General features: G+C 31.3%; 1 protein-coding gene across 2 annotated transcripts in view; it reads left to right on the forward strand.

Annotated features, from left to right (window-relative positions):
* The window catches only part of LOC129981787 (uncharacterized), a 29,558-nt gene extending 10,353 nt beyond the window's left edge, over positions 1-19,205 (forward strand). For both annotated transcript variants that reach the window (XM_056092805.1, XM_056092806.1), the window contains exons 3-5: positions 1,117-1,254; positions 16,121-16,329; positions 18,784-19,205. In XM_056092805.1, coding sequence (XP_055948780.1) covers positions 1,117-1,254; positions 16,121-16,329; positions 18,784-19,132 — 696 coding nt within the window. In that variant the 3' untranslated portion in view covers positions 19,133-19,205. The remainder of the gene's footprint in view (positions 1-1,116; positions 1,255-16,120; positions 16,330-18,783) is intronic.
* The last annotated feature ends 909 nt before the right edge of the window (positions 19,206-20,114 follow it).

Genomic DNA, 20,114 nt, shown 5'->3' on the forward strand with positions numbered 1-20,114 from the left:
GTTATTTAATAACCTAAATTTAAATAAAGCAAGGAAAGAACCATTAATTAGCATTAATTATAAAGAATTAAATCAGCTGTTTGGCATTTAGCAGAATCTTTTTAAGAAATCTGATATTTTAACATATTTTTATTGCAAATATTGCAGACCTTTCTATACTGTTTTGTTGAATTACTGATTTGAATTGTAAGTAAAGAAAGATCTTTTTTAAGTGGTTAATATAAATAGTTTATTTCTATAAATAAATATTTGTATATTTATTTTGATTTTTTTAATTGTAAATTATATTAAATCTTAATGCACTTTCTGGACTTACTGTAATATTTACCAAATGCCACTAGTGAACATGAACTTTGAAACAACTTATTAGTGTGCTATCTTTGGCTGTTAATGTCTGGCATACGGGTACTGCTGCTGTTCTTATAGTTTCTGTGAACACTAATGATCTAATAGCAAAGTCTTTGCTTCAGGTCTGAAGGATTATGCATTAAATCTGTAATGAATCAAATATCATCATCCTTCAGATTTTTTTAGCTCTAGAATTTTATCTATTTGAAAGTCATACATCTGTTGTATTTCTCTCTTTCTGAAATGATAATAAACTTTTTAATAAACATTATTTCCGTATAATTATTTCCTTTAATAAACATTTATTTCTTAATAGACCAAAAACAAAAAACATTAAAAAAATAATGTACTTAATAACACTGAGAAAATAGAATTCTTTTATGTAAATAAATTAAATGATCAGCCTAGTCATCAACTTCCCTAGAAACTGGCATTAATCTGCTGAAAAACAAAAAGCAATCCTTTGTACAATGGGGGATTGCTCCAAGTGCTCTCTTAGTTATCGCCTATAGTAACCATATATTGCAAGTGAACATTTAAGAAGATGGACAACTGCTGAGTATCTTCCTTGTTAATTTCTTCTTTAAATTTTGCTAAAAATTTTCTCTAGTTAATATTTTATTCATTATTTTATTGTATTGTTTAAATTTATTGTTACAGATTATATATACATCTTTGAGATAGCTTAAAAATTTATACTATAACATTTCATAAACCTTATTTCAGTTTATGATTCGTGCTTTTAATAGATGGTTTTGGCATTTTCAGGCTTTCTTTATTGGATCTTCTCGTGATTGTCGAGTTAATGTCCAGAAGCTGAACTTCCAAGCTGGAGAGCTGGAAATGAAGAGACAAGTTGGTGAAAGCTGCTATTCTATGAATATACAGGATGATAAACCCTCATTGGTAAATTTTCTAGTTTTTATTTGGACAGGGTGTGGTTACATCATAAAAGGCATTTAAATCTGAAAACCATTTTTAACCACTTTAAAAGTGCTCAAGAAAAACAAAGAAATTTTTTTCCCCTTTCTAGATATTGAATACGATAAATGGAAAGCATGGTTGTAAAACTTTGTTTATCAGATATATTAAGAAAGTAAACAAACAAGAGGGAAGCATTCAGAGAAGAAAACCAGAATGAGATAGAACCAAGGGTTCCAATGCATATTAAGATAATGTTTGTTCCCCCCCCCCACACACACACACTTCTAATATCTTCAAAAATATGTATTGCCATGCATTGAAATACTGAATAGTTATTCAGAAGGGACATTACAAAATACATTCTGTGACATATTTGTTGGAACCCAGAAAACATTTGAATTTTACTTTTTATTGTTTTAGACGTTGAAAAATTTATTTAAATTATGAGGTATTCTTTCAATCAATGGAAAATAAGAATAAAGTGAGATGAATTAAGAGTCAGATATATTGAGCATAAGGAAAGCTGCTTTAATAACACTAACAGTGAGCTGCACTTACAGTTACACTATCATAATTCTTGTTAATGTGTTATTTTGGAGCAAAAATCTAGAAAATACAGTGCTGAATTGTCAAAATCCAGTATATTAAAATTTTAGCTTGCAGCCATAAGTTTTCAATGATCGTGATTTATTTCTTGGTGTATTTTTTAATTGTTCCTACCCATTTGATAATTATTATTTGTTAAACCAACCTTACCAAAGTATGAAAAAAAAAAAAAAAACTGCCAAAAAAATGTTAAGATTTTATTTTGCAGAGTTTAGATTCTGTAACTTTTTAATGATTGTTTTCTTTTTCTCTTTTTGTAATTCTTATAGATTGTCTCTCAACTCCATTATAAAATTTCTCTATACAGATAAAATTTTATCCTGATTGAAAGAGCAACACTTAGCATAAATAATTGAAAGTAGGAACATGTAATTTAGCAGGAAATTGCTTCTTGTATATTAGAGACATAATTTTAATTAGAAATTTAATTAAGAAATAAAAACTAATATTGTCACGAAGATTGGAAATAACAAGGCTGTTAGGTTGAACAAGTAATCAGATTTATTCAAGCAAAGTAACTCTCAAGCGTACAGGACCGATAACTCGCCCACAACTGGTGACACTTGACTTTATATACACTCTCAGAATGTTCGAGAAACATCCAGATAGAACATTTAAAGAAAGATCTAGAATCAACTAGAAACTAGAGAAATAATAAATAACATTTTAAATTAAAATTCCAGTCTTTGGATAAAACTGACTTGGCTGGTATTCGAACCTGGGTCGTGAAGGTCTACAGTCTCGTGTCTTGCCAACCAAGCCACAGGAATTGATATCAGTAGTTCATTATGCGGCATTACTCCCCTCCAAAGAAAGACAGCGCCCCGCTGTCAATCAGGTTAAGGGCTTTTACTCTGGAACGTGTCATGGGACCCTTGTAAATTTCTTGATTTTCGGCAGGTACGACATTTTCATTTTGACTGTCCTCAATTTCAATTTGCTTGTCGGGATCATGGTATGGTTTCATTCGCAGTACATGGACAACGTCTCTTGGTCGTCTTCTTCGGGATTCAGGGTCAAAATCTTGCACCTCGTATGTTACGTCTGATAAACGGCGTAAAACCTGGTAAGGCCCAAAGTACCTCCTTAAGAGCTTCTCGGAGAGTCCAACTTTTCGGACTGGAGTATAAATCCATACGAGATCTCCAGGAGCATAAGATACCATTCGGTGTTTGGCGTTGTAACGTCGACGGTCTTTATCTTGGGCACTCAGGGTTCGCACTCGGGCTAACTGTCTTGATTCTTCAGCCCTGGCAACCATCTTAGCGACGTAATCATCATCTACATCATTGGGAGAGAATGGCAACATTGTATCTAACGTCGTTTCGGCGTCGCGTCCATGAAGTAAAAAGAAAGGCGTAAAACCTGTCGTCTCCTGTTTAGCGGTATTATAAGCAAAGGACACAAACGGTAAAATTTCGTCCCAATTTTTCTGCTCTGTATCCACATACATGGACAGCATGTCGGCCAAAGTTTTATTAAAGCGTTCTGTCAGTCCATTTGTTTGAGGGTGATACGCCGTCGTGAAACGATGATCGATATTGCACAGGTCAACAAGGGTGGAAACAAGTCTTGCTCGGAAAACGGCTCACCGATCCGAAATAATTACTCGTGGAGCTCCATGCTTTAGAATAATTTCTTCGAGCAAGAACTTTGCTACTTCTTCGACTTCGGCGGTCGGCAAGGCTTTTGTTATGGCATATCGTGTCAAATAATCTGTGCAGACTATGATCCATTTGTTTCCCCGACCAAATTTTGGAAATCTTCCGAGGAGATCAACCCCAATGCGATGGAAAGGTGCTATAGCTGGAGGGATGGAAACTAATCGTCCCGGTGGTCGTTGAGGAATAGGTTTTCGTCTTTGGCAATCCCGACAATGCATGACATATCGGACAACATTTCGGTACATCCCTGGCCACCAAAATCTTTTGCGGATTCGGTCGTAAGTTTTTGCGAAACCAAGGTGGCCTGCCGTAGGAGCGTCATGGAAGTGTCGAAGTATGTCGACTCGTAGATGTTTCGGAATGACTGGTAGCCACTTTTGTCCAGCTGGATCAAAATTCTTTCTGTATAGAACCCCGTCAATTAATTCAAATCCTTTCTTTTCTATGGATCGGCTGTTGTTGTCAATGTTAATTTTTACAAGGCCTGGATCTTTTTTCTGTTCTATTGCAAGGTTCATACTCGTGGTAACGGCTAGGGATTTGTCTGTTGTATGAGTCTCATCTTCCACTGGATTTCTCGAGAGAGTGTCGGCATCCCTATGCTTCTTACCGGTTTTATATTGAATGGAAAAATCATGTTCTTGAAGTCGAAGGGCCCATCTTGCAAGCCTTCCTGAAGGATCCTTTAAACTCATAAGCCAGCACAACGAATGATGGTCGGTTTTAACTGTAAAATGTTTTCCGAATATATATGGCCTAAATTTGTTGATTGCCCACACAATGGCGAGGCATTCCCGTTCGGTAGTGGAATAATTTCTTTCGGCTTTTGTCAAAGTTCTGGAGGCGTATGCGATTACTTTTTCAGCTTTATTCTGGATTTGCACCAAGACAGCTCCAATACCATAACCACTGGCATCCGTATGAATTTCTGTAGGGGCATTTTCGTCGTACATTCCTAATACAGGATCAGACGTAAGCGCTTTCTTCAGACTGTTAAAAGCTTTCATTTCTTCATGACCCCAATGAAACTCCGCACCACCTTTTAGCAGCATCTGCAAGGGTTCAGCGAGATAACAAAAGTTCTTGATAAATCGCCGGAAGTATGAGCAAAGGCCAAGAAAACTCCGTATATCATGTTCGTTTTTGGGGGTAGGAAAATTGCTAACGGCTTTCACTTTGTCAGGATCAGGACGAACGCCACTACTAGATACAAGATGGCCCAGTATTTTTACTTCTCTGGCCGCGAAAAGACACTTCTTCGGGTTGAGTTTAAGACCAGCATCTTGAAGGCTTTTTAAAACAAGTCTTAATCGAGTGAGATGGTCATCAAAAGTTTCCGAGAACACTATTATATCGTCTAGATAACAGAGACACATAATCCATTTGAAATGGCGCAACAAATTGTCCATCATTCTCTCGAATGTCGCGGGGGCATTACAAAGAAGGCGCCGGGTACTTATTCCTGCAACCGTGGACGATAGCGAAAACCTACGGAGGAGCCTTCGATTGAGAGGATTATCTCCCGAATTTGGATTTTACTCTCCAGAAAGCAGAAAAAGGACAAAAATGTCGGTAGAAACCAAGCCACAGGAATTGATATCAGTAGTTCATTATGCGGCATTACTCCCCTCCAAAGAAAGACAGCGCCCCGCTGTCAATCAGGTTAAGGGCTTTTACTCTGGAACGTGTCATGGGACCCTTGTAAATTTCTTGATTTTCGGCAGGTACGACATTTTCATTTTGACTGTCCTCAATTTCAATTTGCTTGTCGGGATCATGGTATGGTTTCATTCGCAGTACATGGACAACGTCTCTTGGTCGTCTTCTTCGGGATTCAGCGTCAAAATCTTGCACCTCGTATGTTACGTCTGATAAACGGCGTAAAACCTGGTAAGGCCCAAAGTACCTCCTTAAGAGCTTCTCGGAGAGTCCAACTTTTCGGACTGGAGTATAAATCCATACGAGATCTCCAGGAGCATAAGATACCATTCGGTGTTTGGCGTTGTAACGTCGACGGTCTTTATCTTGGGCACTCAGGGTTCGCACTCGGGCTAACTGTCTTGATTCTTCAGCCCTGGCAACCATCTTAGCGACGTAATCATCATCTACATCATTGGGAGAGAATGGCAACATTGTATCTAACGTCGTTTCGGCGTCGCGTCCATGAAGTAAAAAGAAAGGCGTAAAACCTGTCGTCTCCTGTTTAGCGGTATTATAAGCAAAGGACACAAAAGTTTGGTGGTGGCGCCGGGTACTTATTCCTGCAACCGTGGACGATAGCGAAAACCTACGGAGGAGCCTTCGATTGAGAGGATTATCTCCCGAATTTGGATTTTACTCTCCAGAAAGCAGAAAAAGGACAACGTCTCTTGGTCGTCTTCTCGTAGCCCGTAGTAGTGACTGTTCCTACGCCCCAACAACTGAGGAGCCCATCGACATTCTCCGGAACGCCTGGAGAGGACCCTCTTAAATGGCTAAAGGAGTATGATCGAGTTGCCCATTTCAACAAGTGGGATGACATGGTGTGTCTCGCCAATGTATATTTCTTCCTAGATGGCACTGCTAAGCAGTGGTTTGAAAACAACGAAGACAACTTGAATTCTTGGGAAGCGTTTAAAAATGGATTACTAGGACTTTTTGGTGACCGTCAAAAACACACCAAGAAAGCCGAAGAACAACTTAAATACAGAGCCCAGCGCCCAGGGGAGAGTACGCAGTCCTATATTCAGAGCGTATTAGGTCTCTGCCTAGAGGTTAATCCATCGATGTCTGACTGCGAAAAAGTGTCACACCTAATGAAAGGTATTGCCGAAGACATTTATCAGGCCCTTTTAATGAAAGAAATCACCACTATAGCTGATTTCACAAAATGGTGCAACTATATAGAGGATATGAAGCAAAAGAGAGTAAAACGACAGAGATTTGAGAGGCTACCAAACGTCGTACCTGTAGCATCCATGGAGGACGAGCCAGATTTGACGTCCCTCATTCGCAGAATGATGCAGGAATAAGTACCCGGCGCCTCCACCAAACTTGTCACGAAGATTGGAAATAACAAGGCTGTTAGGTTGAACAAGTAATCAGATTTATTCAAGCAAAGTAACTCTCAAGCGTACAGGACCGATAACTCGCCCACAACTGGTGACACTTGACTTTATATACACTCTCAGAATGTTCGAGAAACATCCAGATAGAACATTTAAAGAAAGATCTAGAATCAACTAGAAACTAGAGAAATAATAAATAACATTTTAAATTAAAATTCCAGTCTTTGGATAAAACTGACTTGGCTGGTATTCGAACCTGGGTCGTGAAGGTCTACAGTCTCGTGTCTTGCCAACCAAGCCACAGGAATTGATATCAGTAGTTCATTATGCGGCAATATCAAATCATTATCACGCAGAAATTAATTTTGCCTCATCTTAAAGGTTAAAAAAAAAAAAAATAGCTCTTCAATGATGCTAATTTTTTTTCAATTCATTTTTTCTTTTTAATAATAAATAAATAATTTTTTAAAAATTAGTTTCGGGCACAATTTGTGACAATATTTATTGTAATGAAATTCAAAATAGTATTACGGCTTCGTTGCATTGTTGAGTCATGTGATTTAACCCTTCTTTGCATGATGTTGGAAATTTCCATCATAACATTTACTGAACAAAAAATTGTACTCAAAACAGGTGCACTGCAAACTAATTGTTGCTGGCAACTTTTTTCATGACTACTGTGTAATAAGGAATGTAGCTGTCAAAAAGAAAAAATCAATTATAGCGGGTTTGATGTCATTTGACTGTTTGTTGTGGGAAGAAACATGTGATGTTGTGATGTCTTGAATATTTTTTATAAATCATTTGAGATTTTTTTTGCTAATAAAAGCAATAATGAGTGAAGAAATTTAGAAGAGAGGAACAAAGATTTTGTACTGGTCTTAACATGTAAATTTGCATTATAATGGATATTTCCTTCAAGCTATTTTTTAATTATCTTATATTATATATTTACGCTAGAATTTTTAAAACATTTTCCCTGATTTATTTCACAATAAAAGAAAAAAAAAATCATGTAAAGAACAGTTTGACCATTGTTAATTAATGTGAAAAAAAAAAAAAACCTTCTTTACTTTAAATTAAATTAAACTGTAAAGCAATTCTTTGAAGAAGATTCTTCACTTGATAAATCTTGTTAAATTTTGAGGCAATGCAACATATTGTTTTGTGCTTGCTTCCAAAAATACTTTTTAGAAATGTATTAGCTGGCATTTCTTTTTTCATTTTGCTTCTACTGCAGAGCTTGCATCTTTTTAACTTTGACAATTTGTTTCCATTATTTATAAAAATTAGGAATTGTTAAATTACTTTCATTTTTTTTGATAAAATATATAATTAAATTTTTCGTAATTTTTTTTAAAAACTGAAGTAAGAAAATTTTATTTATTTTTGTGTATAAGTTAAAAAGCTGGATTTTATTAAATTTTCAGAATGTGAGACTTTCAAAAATACCCTTTACTAAATTTCAAAAGTAAGAAGCAATAAGATAATTTTATATAGTCTGATTATTTCTAAATGCTGCTATTCTTTTCTGTTCGAAAAAACTTAATTAGAGCATGGCATCATCAATTTTGTGGCAGTTTTGGCAAATTTTTTCATGGTAGCTAACTTGGAATGCTTTAGCTGTTAGCTTTATAAAGCTACAAATTATATGCTCTAGCCTGGTAAAAACAGTGAATTAGTTGAGGCGGAAATGTGCACTTTCCATCCCAGCCATGTTGAATCTAATTTGTTGTTGCGTATGTAAAAATCAAATATAAAATTTTTACTCATATTTTGCTTCTACATCAATATCAACATTTTCAGAAACGATGTGTCCATTTAAATTAACTGGCAATTTGTTAATTTTAAGAAATACTATAAAAGATTATGGATTTTTATCATTAATTTTATAAAAGTTGACAATTTTTTTGTGATGAAAGTTTGCCTTATATATATATGAAAAATAAAAAGAACAATGAAAAACTTTATACAAATGCTGAGAAAAAGTCTTAAAAAATACAAAGTTAAAATTTTTTCTATGAAAACAGTGCATTATTATAAAACAAGAAACATCCTATGCTTAGAAAATACATGTATGTACAAAAATGTTTTTTTTTACTAAGGTGCTTAAAAGTGTGCTTAATTTTTTAAGCAATTTCTTACTACTCAGCCTGTTAGATAAGTGTCAAAATTTAATATAAATGATGTATTTATAAAATATATGACATTTCTTAATTATTCAGAAACTCCCATAGCTGCCATCATAATAAAATATTTGACTGTAAAAGGATACAAAAATCCTAATATGGATTTCTAATATTTCATTGCTTTTTATCACTTCAATTACAAATTGAATTACTAAAAACAAGATTATATTTCACAGATCAATGATCAAAAGTTAGCAAATCAGAAAATTGAATGTACTTTAGAGCAACAAATACATTTTTACTTTTAAAAAAGTAACAGTTTGAATATATATATATATATATATATAAATGGTAAATGCTGGAAATTTGAAAGTTTCCATAAAAGCCGGGAAATTGCAGGGAATTTTTTAGCTCCTTTTTTTTTCCATCTAAAAAATGCTGATTTCTGAACTTTTAAATGAGATTCCCAAATTGCAACAAATTAGCATTCACAAAGCTGCTGAAATTACTTGAAAGAATAGAATAAATTCCTCTGGTGCGAAAGGCAACATTCAATTTGCAGAAGCATCACAGTAGTGTTTAATCGCTCACACGAGTTTACTGAAGGAGTGCTCAAAATCCATATTTTACATGGATTGGATGCGTTAAAATATCAATCCTGACCTTGCTAAATGGGTTAGAAAAGCTCCGCAAAATCTGTTTGTTGCATACTATTCGCCTTGATAATAAGCTTAAATAATGTGGGAGAAAAGGTATATATTAGTCATGCTAAAAGAGGAAAACATACAAAATTGCATCAAAAGTGGAAAAAGAAATCTCATTTTATGGAAATACTAATAGTATAGAGAAAAACATATTCTTTTCATTCACTTAAATCTTTCACCTCTTTTTGCTTGTTTATATAGGGACAAAAAATATATATAATTTCTTATTAGGAATAATTTTATTTATTAATGAGAAACCATTCAAAATATTGCCTTTTGGGAGGGGTGAAGAGGGGGCAGATGACAAAAGAAATAGCTGCCAATGATACAAAGAAAGTTAGGACAGATTTCTTGATCTCTTTATGGAACAAGAAATATCTCTTAGAAAAAAGAAATGTCTGAAATTGAAGATAAAATTTAATACTAAACCTTTAACTACTAACAAAATCTAATGAATTTGGAAATTCTGATGGAGAAAAATTTAAATAAATTGAAGGTGTTTGAAAACAACAACAACAAAAAAAAAACACCTTATATTTTTAAACATTTTTTTTATGAAATCAGAATTTCATTCTGTTTTATTTTAATTCAGAATGAATCTGAAAGATCGATTAATTAACAATGTTTAATTTTAAATGCATCAAACATTACGAAAATAAACAGAATCGTTTGAAATAATCAGCCGAAAAATCTTAAGCCTAGCCTGATTACTGTTGGGAGAAAAAAAAACTGAACTCTTACTCATTTGGCGGTGGGGAAAATGAAAAGATTTTTTTGGCGGGAAAGTTAGCTTTTAATTAATAATTAAAATTCTAATTAAAAATTCAAAAAAAGGGACCCCAGGTGCACATTCCAAATTTGGTAGCTGTAAGTCAAACGGTCTGGCCTGTAGAGCGCCAACACACACACACACACATTGAGCTTTATTATAAGTATATCGATTACTGGTAATATTTTATGTTTGCATTTTGTATAAAATTGGACACTTGTTGTGTACTTACTACTTAATTTATTTCAAGGAGCTCATAATTTTGTAATCAAAAATATTACATTAAGTTTACTTCTTCTTATTTTTTTTTCCTCTAAAAGCTTAAGTACTTATTTTATGAAATAAAATTGTTTTTACACATCCTGTATTTCTGCCAGCTAAATATTATGAATTGTCTCTCTTCCCCTTTTTTAAAATTGGCTTTCACTTAAATAGCTTCAAGTTTAATTTATTTTGGAATAATATAGACTTTTTTAATACCTTTCAGATTTCTGCACATACTAGTCTCAAACAAAAGTTAGACTATTCTTTTAAATACTTGAAAGAATAGTTTAATTTTAAATAAATACTATATTATTTGTTGGAAATTTAGATTTTTCCATCATGCAAATTGTTTTTTTGTGTTTCTGTCATGCAAATTGTGTACATTCAAGATTTATTGACTAAGCTTTTGATTGGTTGCGGTATCAGGGACGAGCATTATTTAAGACTTGTGTCTTGTATTCCTGCTATTATTTTTTTTTCATCCATTAATTTCTTTGTTTTTTTAGTTGGTTCTCTATTATTCAGAATATGTAATGACTTTCTAGTTTGCTTGTTAAAGATAATTTATAAATTCTGATTTTATTTATTTTTTTCTTTTCTAAGCCCTATATCCATTGCACTTTTCTAAATGTCTTCCATCTCCATTCATTCGATTACATTGAAACATCATTAAGCTGTTATTATGTGCATGCCTACAAAAGCTTCTATGAAAAAAAATTTATAAAAAACAAAAAACACCCTTTTTTTTTGGCCTATTAAAATATTTTAACCATATTAAGAATATCAGTAAGGCATAGTTTGTGCCAGGTATTAAAAAAAAACTTAGTTTTTCCTTTGCTGCCCAAGGCATTGATTATCGAATTGATAATCTGACTGATGCCATTGAGAATAAGTCTGAGAACATGTGACGAATAAGTTCGGTTATCACTCTGGGAAGGGGCATGGATGATTGTTGCATTGATATATTTGTATTATTCAGATTTATTTCAGATTATATATAGTGGAATATGTTTTGGGATTTTTATATATATTTTTTTCAATTTTAATTCATATGCTTTTCTGTATTATGTGTTTTTATGGTTTTAAAACAATTAATGAATTTTTAAGAATTTTATTTCATTTCTATCTCACAAGATATTTTTTATTAAATCATGTTTTTTTTTTTTTTTTTTTTTTTTTTTTTTTACCTATGATAAAGATTATTTTTAGTGGCAGATCAGTTTGCCGATTGTTTGGTTATTATCTAAATTTTGATTGAATTTCATCAAACTTTCTAAATTTATTGAGCTTTTGCTATTGATCAAATTTTCGATTCTAATCAACCATTCATGCCATCTACTATATCTATACTTATAATAAAACTCAATATGTGTATATTGGCGCTCTACAGGCGAGACCGTTTGACTTACAGCTACCAAATTTGGTACATGTATACCTTGGAGGTCGGGAATGTGCACCTGGGTTGCCTTTTTTTTTTGAATTTTTAATTAGAATTTTAATTATCAATTAAAAACTAACTTTCTTGCCAGAAAAATCTTCATTTCCCCAGCGCCAAATGAGTAAGGATTCAGTTTTCCCCCCACGCTAATGAGGTTAGGCGTAACATTTTTCGACCGATTATTTCATACGATTCTGTTTATTTTCTTAATGTTTGATGCATTTAAAATTAAACATTGTTAATTAATAGATATTTCAGATTTTTTCTGAAGTACTTTTGAATTAAAATAAAACAGAATAAAAGAAATTAAAAATTTCTAATCCGCATAGCGTTACCCCAACTGGCGTAGAAAAATTCACGCACTTGCGTCACCATAACTGGCGCTGAAAATTCACGTATGCGCATTATATTCTGATTGTTGACAACTATTTTCAACGTCCAATACCAATATTACTAATTCAATGAAACAGTTTTATTTAAGGCAAATGTAGTTTAAAATCTACTAGATATCTACTCCAATCGGAGCCCAACAGCTAGCTAATTTGTAAAACTGTAGTAATGGACACACATCTGCTAATAAATGAAGTAAATAATTATATTCTACGTAAAGTGGGCCAATAAATGCTGATTAATTCCGAATTTTAAATTTTTACATATATCATCTGCTCTGTGAATCATATTCAACAAAATATTCTTGAGGCACTAATATCTTTAATAAAAAAAAAAGTTGCACGCTAATTAGCTAAATCAATCATTAAAGCTGACCGATTAATATCACTATTCTATAAATATATTTCAATATCACTATTCTATAAAAACGGCCGATTTTAGATCACTTCATCTACTACTATCTCAAAGAAGGCAATCATCTCCCAGAGTTTTTGAAGAGTGATTGGCCTAGATTACGAAAATGTTGATTGTTCTAATATTGTAATACTCAAAACTTAATAAATCGGTCAGATCAGATCATATAGAAACGTTTATTTATTTATTTAGAAGTTGGGGTATCAAGAATATTTTGCAGAATATGATTTTTTTAGGGCCAAATGACTATTTAAAATTTAAACTTCATAACTTTTTGAAATATATTTACAAATGGAAAAAATATTATTATTGACAGCATTTATATACTTTTAAAAATAAAGCAAAAAAATTGGAAAATTTTTACGAAGAATCTATGAAAGTTTTGTTGAATAATTCTTTGAGATATTAAAAATTATTCTATAGTGCACATGACTTCAATGTCGAACGACTCTGCTTTCAGTTCTCATTTTTTTTTTAAAGTCATTCTTGGATTCAGTAAAAAAATACTTTATATTAATTGCAGTTTCATCATTACCACTTCAATTTCAAACTGAATTTTACGGGCGCTGATAGAAAATTAGAGAGAGATGCGTAGTGCAATGACCAGAACAGCTTAGGGCCTACATAATAGTATAAATAAATTATATGACTATCAAATTTGCTTTTGCTGAAAACTTATTTGAGACCAAGTTACATGAAATATTAATTGAACCGATTAGCGGCATTAATACTGGCGAACCAGATGGTCGCCAAAGGCTGCTAGTTCAGAGTAAGTCTGGCAATGTCTTCCAATTGACCTCAGAGACGTCGCTTTCGAAGTTTTTCAGAAAAGGTCATATATGTTAATAAAGTGATAAACCTTTATTATTTGGATTTATTTCAAACTAACCGCCTTTGGCGACCAGCCGGTTCGCAATCTTAATGTTCGTTAAAATTTTAATAATTAAATATTTTATGCAATTCCTACTTTAATAACTTCATCAAAATATTTTAAAACTTCAAATTTTGATAGTCATATAATTCACTCATAATATTATAAAGGCCTTCAGTCATAGCGTAATATGTATCTCTAAGTTTCTGTTAGCTCCCGTAGAATTTATGCTTTAAATTAAAGTGGAAAGGATGAATCTGCAATTAATATAATAATATTTTACTGAAACAAAGCATTTTTTAATAATATGATTACTGAAAACAGAGTTACTGAGCGTTTAAACTTTATGGGCACTAAAGAATATATATCTTAATTTATGTAATATCTCAAGAATTTGTTAACAAAATTTTCTCAGATTCATCATGAGCAGATCGATTCATTAACAATGTTTAATTTTAAATGCATCAAACACTAAGAAAATAAACAGAATCGTTTAAAATAATCGGTCGAAAACAGGTTAAAATAAATTACTTAAAACTATAAGCATATACAATAAAATATATAACTAACATAAATGCAATTTAATTACAAAAGCACGCAACTAATCCATTGAATTTGTTGTCAACAATCAGAACACAATGCGCATGCTTGAATTTTCTACGCTAGTTGGGGTAACGCTATGCAGATTAGAATTTTTTAATTTCCTTTATTCTATTTTATTTTAATTCAAAAGTACTTCGAAAGATCGATTAATTAATAATGTTTAATTTTAAATGCATCAAACATTAAGAAAGTAAACAGAATCATTTGAAATAATCGGCAGAAAAATGTTAACCCTCCCCTCATTAGAGTGGGAAAAAAAACTGAAACCTTACTCATTTGGCGGTGGGGAAAATGAAAAGATTTTTTTTAGCGGGAAAGTTAGTTTTTAATTAATAATTTAAATTCTAATTAAAAATTCAAAAAAGGGACCCCAGGTGCACATTCCCGACCTCCAAGGTATACATATACCAAATTTGGTAGCTGTAGGTCAAACGGTCTGACCTGTAGAGCGCCAATACACACACACATTGAGCTTTATATCAGTATAGATTGCAAACGAGTAGAATATATGTTAGGATGTTTATGCTTCTATATATTTTCAAAAATATATCATTTTTCAGAGCTTTATACCTCTAAAAATATTATTTCATCTCTATAATATATTGTTAACCAATTTATTTTTCTTTAAATTTAATAATAAATCAGTTCACTTGTCATTTCATAACTATTTAAATTTTGATGTTGATGGAATTCCATCAAGCATCAATTGTTGACTGAACTTTCAAGAGTGAGCTTAGAGAGTCAGTCCAGACTTTTCAGAATCTTTCATCTTTTATTTGTCATGCTAAATTTGCCTTGAATTTTGTTAGAATTTCATTAATTTCTTTTGTTTGATTCTGTTTGCTGAGAAGCCACATGGTATGTGAAAGATTATCCATGGTAGTTGATTGTGAAAGAACTTAACTTTATTATTTTTGCTGAAGAGGCTTGGTCAGCCATAGTATTTTTCCTATATTTGTTTTAAATCTGTAATGTGTGAAAATTTAATGAAAATGTCCAAAAATAATACTATAATTTTACTATGTAACAGGTGCAGCGGCGAAACAGGCGATAAATGACTGTTTGTTTCGCCAGTTGGAGATAAGCATCAATCATACCTATGGAGATGTACTTTGCTCTCCAACGAATACGAGTGACTCACTTCCTGCCTTCGCCGGCTTGCTCCGAACTTCTGCCTTGTGCTGGTCGATGGAATTATGGCCAATGTATCATCTTCTATATTTGTTAATTTAATTTGTAATTAAAATTTATTTTTGTTATTTACATGGCTGGCAGTTTTTATTAAGTAAAAATGTTTTAATACTTTAATCTAAGTAAATTTGGCAATGCGTGTTAAACCACGCACCAAACTGGTGACCCGGACGTGGTTTGAACACGCTCGCCGTCGCCCGCCATAACACTTGGCGCGATAACAACGTTCGTCGCTCGCCATAACGCCTGGCGCGATAATCACGTTCGTCGCTCGCCATAACGTCTGGCGCGATAATCACGTTCGTCGCTCGCCATCACTGGCGCGATAAACTCTACCGACTGACTGGTGGGGGACTGTTGAGGTGGTAACATTATAAGCTAGATAACAACTTCCGGAGAAGAGTGTACACTTTTGTCTAGTGGTTATGTTACTCGGCTATGAACCCTAACGTTGCGAGTTCGAACCTCAACCTGCACACAGGATAGAGACCTAATACTCAAAATGCTTTTGTTTTGTTGCTGGCTGTTCAATGCAGAACATTTAGTTATAAATGTGTCCACACAGTGCATATGGAGTTAGTTTTTGTCTTTGCATATTTGCATTATTTTTAACACTAAAAGGTATTTTAGGGTTAATAATCTTTATCTGTAAAGATGCAAATATTAATACAGTGTTACTTATATTCTGTCGATTTAAGCTAACTGAAGTCAAAAGATTTTAATTTTCCAATTACAATATAGTTTTATTTTAATTCCAGGAATCACTTTATCAAGATTTTGATTTCTCCATTGAAAATTATTGGAGTGATAAAAATGATGTAATTAATGAAAATGACTGGTTTGATAAAGATGATGAGATTGACGAAAATGATTGGAGTGATGAAAATCCATCAGAAATTTTGGATAGCTTATATAATGGAAGTTCACAAAATGATTCCAAGTATGATTTGCCTAGAAAGAAAATAAGGTATATTATATATATATATATATTTCTTTTAACACAATACAGCCAATTGAATTGTATATATATTATTACTATTTCTCCTTTTTTCTTTCAATTAATTTTAAATCATTTAAAATTTTTAACTGAATACATTTTTGTTTTGATGTTGCTAAGATTTTAATAAGCGAATTTTAATTTAATAAGTAGTTTTTGCTTTCTAATTTAGGAATTAAAAGTAATTGCTAATTAAATAACTATTTATCAGGTATATCTTTCTTTTATTTATATAGATTTATTATTTTATATGCATTTTTTTACTTTTATTTGTATAGATTTACAAAAAATTGTCTAATTTAAGACAATTTTAAAGCTCAAAAATTTTACTGCTTAAATGTTTAATTGTTATTGCTGTAAAGAATTTATTCTGTGCTTAGCTCAAATTTATTCTTGCTCTTATTGTATAAACGATCAATATAAGAAAAAAAATTGGATGACTCGGAATTGAAAAATTAGGATAAAGCTTTTTATAATTATTTTATATATCATCATAAAACAGGAACAGAATTTACTCGAAAAATTCTGTATGACTATTTTTAGAAAAAAATGTTTCATTATATTTACTCTTTTTTGTTTGTTTGTTTATATACTTACATTGATTGAGCTGTATTCATTATGAAAAAACTCAGCATCTGTGAAATTTAAAACAAATTCAAAATCCGAATAGATATTGAATGAATATGATATATCTTTTTAAGACTGAACTGTAATTGATCTCAAAGAACTATACTAGTCATTGTTTTGCTGTTGTGCATTGATGTCAGAGATTTCCAAAAGCAAAATCTTTTATTTGCATTTTCTGAATAAATTATTATTAAGTGTTGAAATCTTAGATCAAATATGTTGAAAACATGATTTGTGAATCAGATTTTTTTTTTAAAGTAAATCTCTACAGATTTCCTCTATCCCTATTCATGTATCCTTATCAACCTTTCTTTTTTTTTTTTACTTCATAAGCACTTTTATTTCCTGTGTCAAAAACTTATGTTGACATATTATATAATCATAATAGTAATGCCATTTACTATTTAAAATAAAGAAAACAGGAGATTTTAAGAATGCAAGTTATTATAGGAAATTGTTGATTTTGCTGTCATGATAAATCATTTGATGTTCATTTTTCTGTGGAATGATTAATATGGTTCTACTCTGGTAAACTATTATAGAACAAGGTTTTTCTTTTGAAAGAGTTGTGCTTGTCATTCCATTGGAATAGAACTACAATTCCTTTGGAGAATATTTGTAAATATGTAATTATAGAATTAAGCCCAGAATAAAAATACGATTCTACTTATACAATAATATTTATTACTGTTAGTCAGAATAGTATTTCTACAATTTCTCTAAAAAAATACAGTGGAACCTCACTTAACAAGTATAATTCATTCTCAATCTTACTCATATAATATGAAACAATTTTTCCCATAGGTCCCAATGTTAAATAAGACAATTTGTTCCATTCCAAAAAAAAAAAAAAAAGTATACTCAAGCAAATTTTATTAAATAATTTGTCATTTACAATCACTTTATTATTATTAATAATAATAATTTATTATTATTATTAATAATAATAATAAAAGATATTTGTGTTTGCGTATAAAAATGTTTGAAGATATTTATTTTATTTCACTTCAGAATTTGTCAAAAATGATATTGTTGATTAAGGTGATGCTTTTCAACATAAGATGCAGTGATTTCCATTCATTAAGCATCTACCTTGTTTCGTTGGAAAGTTGTTGCCCTGCTGTGGCTATTATTTATCCCACTCTTGACCAAATCGCATCAGTAACTTTTTTTTACTGTGACACAGAATGCAACTCTATAAACTGTTCAGTAATTTTGACTATGTTCATCGACCAGCTCATTGATGTTGTTGTTATCCACCTCTATTTCCATAATCTTTACCAGAGGCACAATCTCATTGATTAAAGCTTTACAAATACTTGCTCCAGCCCTTCGGAAATATTATCCAACCAAAGCTTCATCCATGGTGAAATAAGGATTCTCTTCGATCAAGTGCTCACACTTTGACCAAGCCTGTGTGCGCCTTCCTGATATCTCCTCAAAACTCATTCTGCAAAAATCCCTCATTAAGAAAATAATTTTTTTTAACATTTTGTTTTATTTGTTCTTCTAATCATTAGTTATTTGAAGTTTGACAATTCTTCTTTCTCGTATAACAAGTGAAATCATGGCATTTATGGAAGTGTTTTGCATTTTTTTCTTTGACAGTTTAGCTACCTATATATTTTACAATTTTCCGAGAATACCTAGTCATAATTCGCTTTGTGAAACACTGCTTGTTAAGGATGTCAGTTTTCTACATTTTGGTTTGCTCATTAAGCAAGGTTTGATTGTATGTCAGAATATATAATCGAGTATTCTCTTCTATTAGTATTTTAAATTATACTTTATTTACAGATGTGAATCATCAGAATATGAAACTATCAAAGAAGATATTAATTCCATGAATATGAATAGAGATAAAGAAGATCAAAGAGTATTTTTATTTCCATCTGCCTTCAAAAATAAGCAAAATGGAAATTCAAGTAAACCAATTGAATCAGCTAATCCTATTGCAAACTCTGATGCTCCAAAAATAGAGAAAGAACAAGAGAGTGGCAAATTTAAAAACAGAGGGGGGAAATCATTAATTGAAGTTCCAAAATATAGATCAAACTCTTTACTGAAACCGACTCAAGGTTTTCAATTAATATTAAATGAAGCAGAAAGACAAAGAAGTTATTTCAGTTATGATTTTGATTGGTAGTTCCTATTGTGATATGTGATATTGCTTTTAATTCCTTGATTTTTCTAGCTATTCTCTGTTATACAGTTTTAAAATAAATATCTATGATTTGAAAGTAGTTCTATTATTGATTTTTGAAAATATCTTTAAAACATCTCCTTACTGTATGAGTAGCAACCCTAACTTAGATAAAGTAGTTTTTAAAAAAATACATTTGACAAATATTTCATTAAATCTTTCAAAATAAATATATTTAATTAATTGTCTTTTGAATAATAAATAATACTTCATTTATGAAAGATTATTCCAATTCCAAATAATATAAGAAACAATACTTTACAACATTATAACAAAATAAAACTTTTGTATTAACTTATGTATTAACATATGTGATAATTGTTTTTCTTAAAACTCGTGTCATCTGATATTTTTTCTTATTTCAAACAGCCAAGGCAATGAAATTAATTATTTATTATACATTTAGGGTCAGTTGGGCTTGTATTTTTTCAAGTTAATTTATTAATGACCAATTTCAGTTATAGCAGCATTAATAATTACCCTGCCTAACTATCTCAAAGACTATAGGTTAACTAAAAATTAATCTTTTTTTTTTTTTTTTCTTCTTCTTTGTCTTCTGATTACAATAATAAATTGATTTGAAGTGAACCTCATTAAATTGCCTCAGAATCTATTTCATCGTCAATTCCAAACTACTTCAAAGTATAATAAAAAATATGTTCCATCTTATAAAATATTGTGTGTATATATATATATATATATATATATATATATATATATATATATATATATATATATATATATATATATATATATATATATAATATTTTTAACTTTAAGTAATTTATTATCATTGTATTATGAAAATTAATTTTTATAAAAGCTGAAATGACTGAATATTATGAGAAGAAAATATCTGATTTAAAAATACACTTTAAAATTTGTAAGGGCCAGTAGCTCAATTTAGTTGTAAAAAGTATTCTCA

This window comes from Argiope bruennichi, chromosome 8, assembly GCF_947563725.1.
Source record: "Argiope bruennichi chromosome 8, qqArgBrue1.1, whole genome shotgun sequence".
In the NCBI taxonomy this organism is placed as follows: Eukaryota; Metazoa; Arthropoda; class Arachnida; order Araneae; family Araneidae; genus Argiope; species Argiope bruennichi.